The 6031-nt window shown below is 46.4% G+C and overlaps 1 protein-coding gene across 1 annotated transcript; it reads right to left on the minus strand.

Annotated features, from left to right (window-relative positions):
* Positions 1 to 2301: 2301 nt before the first annotated feature.
* On the minus strand, positions 2302 to 6031 carry LOC133014783 (protein shisa-7). The gene is made up of 5 exons (XM_061082048.1): positions 5265 to 6031; positions 4351 to 4505; positions 3889 to 3954; positions 3417 to 3602; positions 2302 to 3245 (listed from the first exon to the last, which is right to left on the minus strand). Exons 1-5 carry the CDS (start codon positions 6029 to 6031, stop codon positions 2302 to 2304), a joined length of 2118 nt encoding a protein of 705 aa, XP_060938031.1.

Genomic DNA, 6031 nt, shown 5'->3' on the forward strand with positions numbered 1-6031 from the left:
CAATGAAATGGAGCGGGCATGCATCAAGATTTAGAATGTTTTTTTTTAGACTTGAATTTATGACCAGATGTATGAAAAACTAGTCATGAGAACGCTAGTTATCTAAAAACAATAAACACTTAAATCCCACCAAGTAAAAGAACATCACACCATAAGATAATTGTTAATAATAACCATAACAGTTATAATAATTATTAATAATAACACTCCATCATATTCAGAACAACTACATTTAGCACTGTGTATAGGAAGATTGTCCGAATGAAGTCTGTAGTTGGTGTTGATCAGCGTTTAAATCTCTGTATCCCTCCACATGACTGAACAAAAACCGAGCTGGAACACGTTCCTCCATTGATCTGTGTAATTCCCTCTGACTTCTGTCGATTTAAAGAAAACTCCTCCGCTCTCAGTACAACCTCTGGATACGCTGATCAGTCACACCTCCAGCCGTGCTCGTACAGAATGTAAACCTCAAGGACGCGATACAAAGCAGGGTCTCGTATCTGGTGCAAATATCAGGGGGTAGATTTGTGCAAAGTTTTGTCTCCGTCTCTCTTTGAACTGTGCTTTGATTGCTCTTGTTTTTTGTACACATTAATACTCAATACATCATGACGATATCAACACGAAATCAAGAGAAAGAGATAGCATCTTATATGGACCACAGATATCACATACTACAGTATATAGGATAGGATAGCCCTTAGTATTGATAAGCGTCGTTATTGATGTGTTTTTTTTTGTTTTTTTTTTCTCTTTTCTCGTTTTAAACTCGTACTGGCTGAAGTGCGTTATGATACAGCAAGGTCCTCGTCTGGAGGAAGGGGAGGGGTTTCCTAACCACCCGAGTGTCTCATGGCTGCAGGAGCCACGCAGGAGGAGACGGCCTCGGTCTGCCCTCTCTCCTGACTCAGAGGTTTGTTTGTGTGGTTTTCTTTTGGCTCGCTCAGAAGCCGATCCTTTGACTGTAAAAAATATCACTGACTCGTGTAATTTGTCACCTTGTGAGAAGAATAAAATGGTGATTGTCAGACCAGCTTCTTCTGTGGTATTCTCTTTGTATCTCCATAAATGGCTTTGAAGGACAGTTGTGTAAGTGCAACCCCTGTGTCATGGTCTATTCACTTGTGCTCTGTGGAAAAACCTTTGCTCCTCAACCTACATGTAGGCAAGTTGCCCTTTTATTGGTAAACTGAACACGTCATTCTGTTTTGTAATCTCTTGACTCGTGTGTGTTAATGTCAAGATTTTGTATAAATATGAATCTTCTGTCTGATGGCTCTTTATCATTTGGTAGCCCACTGGTCTTACAGGTTGGGAAACACTGATGGGAAAACTTACCCATAATGTAGTGTAACATCAGCTTACACTTGGGCAGTGTAACAGTGATCAGAGTGTGAGGTCCTCTGGGGTTTTGTGTTAAGGTCACATGGAAAACTAGGCAACCCAGGCGTCAGATTGGTAGTGTGGGTACGTCCGCAGCTCAGATCGGGCGCAGAGTCCCGCCAGTGGCGTCAGGCTGCTGTGTCCCAGTCAGTAAACAGCCGCCACCTTGTCCGCTTGTTTACAGAGGAAGCAACATAAAAGCAGTTCTGTCTCCCTGTGTCCGGACGAGGTTGGTTGAGCAGAGTCTCAGATCTCAAAAAAAAAGGAAAAAGAACCTCACCAGGCACACGGTTCATTCAGACTCATCTGGTCCACGAGGCTCTTTACCTGTGAGATTCAGTTAAAAAGAAAGTCGTAGATGGCGAAGGGCTGGGCGGGTTGACAGTCGAGCAGGTGATTGGCTCAATTCTCGATGAATTTCTGTGACACAATATTTCCACGTGGTCCTCCTCCTCATCAACCTCTTTTTTTTATGTCATCTGGTTCCCTATCTAATATGGCTCCTGAGTACTTCTTGAAAAACATATATATATTTATATATATATATATATATAAAAACAAAGCATGAACGACACCTCTATTGGTTTTGTTTCTCCCTTCTTGTCAGTCTCTCTACAAGTAATGGCACCGCTGTATATGGCAATATGGCAAATTCTGTTACAAAATATGGCTGATGTAGGCTATCACATAATTGGAACAGATATTCCCCAGCTAGATTTTTAATTAAGTAATCATATTTAAGCTATTTAATTACAAGATAACACTAATTTGAATAGCCTAAACACATTATACTGTTACTATACTTTATACTTCTAGTTGTTTTTCTTGTCGTTGTATATCTAGTAGTTAAATGCAGAAAGGTGATCTATTCCCATGCCTTACATGAGGAGTAAACTCCACATTAGTCAGGCTCCCTCACACCGTCACCTCGTTTTTACTCCCTGTCCGGATCCCCTGACTGCCTCCCCCACTTCCTGCTGACCCCCCGCCGCCCCCGCCGCCCCCACCACCCGGTATGAAATGTAGCTGCTCAATGGTGTTCTGCCTTTTCGCTGCAAACGCCATCCTCCTGGCGCTGTGGCCCCCTAGTGTTCCCGTTCCCATGACGACCCCGGCCCCGGGCGTCTCCCCTGCCCAGCCCATGCCTCCGCTCATGTGGCCCGTCATCGGAGCGTTCCTCTCCTGCTCTCTTCCGGACGTGGGGTGAGAGTTCATCTTGATCATGTGGTGCCGGTCCAGGGAGGGTGTGGCGCAGACGTTCTGCTGGGACTGGGCCTTCTGCTGGCGCGGCAGCGTGGGGACGTTCCCCCCTGTGTGGGCGTATGGATCCCCAACCCCCATACCTCCAACCCCCATCCTGTCTTCCATGTGGTCTGGTGACATGAGATGCCGCTCCTGTCTATCCTGTCTCTCCTGCCGGTCCTGGGCCTTGCGGGTGAGGGTCTGTGTGTTCGAGTTCTTATTGGAGGCCACCATGGCTTTGTAGTACTGGTGTTGCTGGTTCTTGGACATCCGGGACAGAGTGCCTGTGTTACCAGGGACGTCACCCATGTTGAGCAGCTGATCATTGGACTTCACTTTTCTTGGTTGTTTGGACAGAGTATCGTAGTTGGAGTTGATGTACTGTGGTTCCGGGGGATCCAAGGGGTAAGGATTGGGGGTAGGTGAGGCGGGCATACCAGATGGCGGCGGTGGGATCCATGGGCGAGCTGCGTGCCTGGGGAGGGTTCCTCTCCCACCTAGGGTGTAGTCTCCGCCCCAGTGGAGGTGATGCTGGGAGGACTGGAGGGCCGGCTGGGCTGTGTGAGGCCGGCGCTTGGTGGTGCAGTAACCAGACGAGTACTCATCGAGACCTTTTTCTGAGAGACAAACAAAACCAGAGTAAATAGAATCAGCAGATAATTTACGAATCCTGCACTTTATGCCACAGAGTCACCGTTCTTCAGTGCTCATTCGACAACACTGTCAAGGGAGTGAGGGGCAGACATGCTGGAACATTTGTCCTTGTTTCTCAAAATGAAGGAACTCACCGAGGCGTTTGAGCGAGGAGTATCTGTTGAGCTCTGGCTTGGTGGCGCTCTCATAGGAGGGAGGCAGCTGAGCCAGGTTGTGCAGGGAGTGGTGGAAGGACGGCTGGGATTTGGTGTTGTTGTGTTTACTGGAGAGCAGGGTGCCTCCAGCTGCCAGCTGAGCATTGTTCATCCGCGGGGTGCGCTCTGCGGAGACCACAGGGAGAAAACCGCTGTGTGTTAAATGAGGTTCGCCCCCCCCGGATATCGCGCCCTGCACGTAGCAGCGTGTGTGAATCCGCTAACATTCACTGGGACACACAGATTTTTAACTCTCGCTTTCAAATCTTACACAAGCGACCAAAGCTAAGATAATCGTTATTACCCGTTGGGATGAATGAGAGCTTAAGACGAACCTGAATTAAAGTAAATGAAGCATTGTGGTGATAACATGTCATTTATTCAGGTGCCAGGCTTTCAGCAGCTGCCTTACCGATCGTTGCGGTGTGTTTGGGACTCAAGCCTGACGATTGGATGAAATTGTGCTGCAAATTGCCCACTGTAGGAAGAGAAGAACAGAAGGTAATCAGCTCGCAAAATGGATGTCAGGCAGTTTCAAGCTAATATGGTATTTTAGCAGTTATGCCTTCACCTGTATCATTTACCTACATATGATCATATAAGGCTTATATTTAATAAACATTTCTGTCTCCTGTGCCTTGTACTTGAATTCTGGTGTGGAGAGTTAAGAGAGATACCGAGGATACAGATCTCTATATATTACACACCACCTTCAAGGATACTTAATTTCCTTGTCTCAAAAATATCTTAGAGATGAGACAATCACACACACAAATTCCTCTGCATACAAAGGATGCAGTGACAAAAGCTCTGATTGTGCGTCAAATTGTGCTATTCACTGTGCTGTATGCTGTGAAAAGCCCTGCACCCTCACATCTGTTGTCCTTGGTGGGAACTCCTGGGGCATAAAGATTTTTTGGAGGTCTCCCCAGCGTCCCATGTCCGTCCCCCACAGTCAGAGCCACGCTGTTGTTCCTCTCATCCTGCTGAACCGGACTGGACTGGTGCCGCAACATGTCCACCAGGGCTCTGGTGGGAAAACAAACAAAGACATGAAGGAAACGTGAGATTAAACGTGACAATAATTGCCTGGCTGTGATATCAAATCAGTTTCTACCAACATTATAAAACCATTGTAATTTATGATTTAAGATTAGGATAATTTTGTGGTTGATTAGTTTTTTCCAATATCTTATTTTGGACATGAGATCGGTTTTTATTTGATCAGCGAAAGCTCAACCATGTTCATGAGAGGATAGAAGCAAAATAACAAAGACTTTATTTATTTTAAAGTATTAAAATAAATAGTCTTTGTTATTTTAATTATTTTAATTTATAAACATCAATCTTCAATTTTCCAATTATATAATGCATTTGATTTATACAGGAATCAGCCGTTATCTTTTTTACAATCAACCTGCTCGTAGTCTGAAATATGAATTCCTCTATAATTATAAAACTGTTTCTTAAAAAATATTTTAATAATATTATTTTAGTCATTCAAAGAATAGTCCACCATTACATATTGTTCTACTGTCATGATCCTCCCCCGGCCAATGAAAAATGTAACTTATACAAAAATGCGCACATATATTGTTAAGTTTATGGGCCATATATTAGACAACCAGAGGAAATGAAAACCGCAGCAGCCCCTATATGAAGATCAAATATGTTTTAACTAATGACTAACAACATGATTCTTAGCCCAGAATTAATCTAGTCCATTTATGGAAACCTAAAGACCTCATTTCATTACAGTATTCACGTATGGAATGAAAGAAAGCTCACCTGGGCATGTTGAGGTCCCTCTGGTTGGCCTCCTGTTGCACCTTGTTGAAGACCACCTTGATGCCCACGGCGACCGCCACCATGAACACGATCACGCCGCCGATGACGAAGCCCGTGTTGTGGCTCTGTTGCTTCAGCGGGTCGAAGTCTGGGTCGGGACCTAGCTCATCTGATAAATCCATGGTGTCCGTCTGTGGCTTGGCCCAGTCTGGAGAGTCATAGTTTCTACAGCTGGCCTGGTCCAGTTGCCGGGTACGCTCTGGACAGCAGAACCGGTAATGGCAGGTTCCGCAGCAGACGACGAAGCTGTCCTTGGAGCAGTTGAAGGCGGTGTCAAAGTGTCCCATCACGTCGTAATACCCCCGACATACATCCATCCATCCGTCCATCAGATGTGGTCGAGGGTGCGGTATCAGGGCTGCGCCTAAGGGAGGAGCCAGGGCGTTCGCTGTAGTCACAGTCTTGGGTATCATGACCTGGGGCAGGGGCCTTGGAGGCGCCTCGAGAACTCCCTCTGAGGTCTCTGGAAATGTCTCAGCCTTCTTGGTCCGGCCTTGGAGAGCAGCTGGCCTGAGATTGGCCTGGATGGCGAGGAGCAGGAGCGAGGGGCTGGGGACCGTCATGGGCTCCTCTGTGAACGGCCTCCCTGAGGGGTCTGTGTGCTGAGGAGGGAAGGACGGAGAGGTCTCCACAACAGTGGTAATTGGGGCAGTAAGGAGGGAGAGCAGGGAGACAGCGAGGACTCGGAGATTGGTGGTGGGCGTCAT

This window comes from Limanda limanda, chromosome 11, assembly GCF_963576545.1.
Source record: "Limanda limanda chromosome 11, fLimLim1.1, whole genome shotgun sequence".
Lineage (NCBI taxonomy): Eukaryota > Metazoa > Chordata > Actinopteri > Pleuronectiformes > Pleuronectidae > Limanda > Limanda limanda.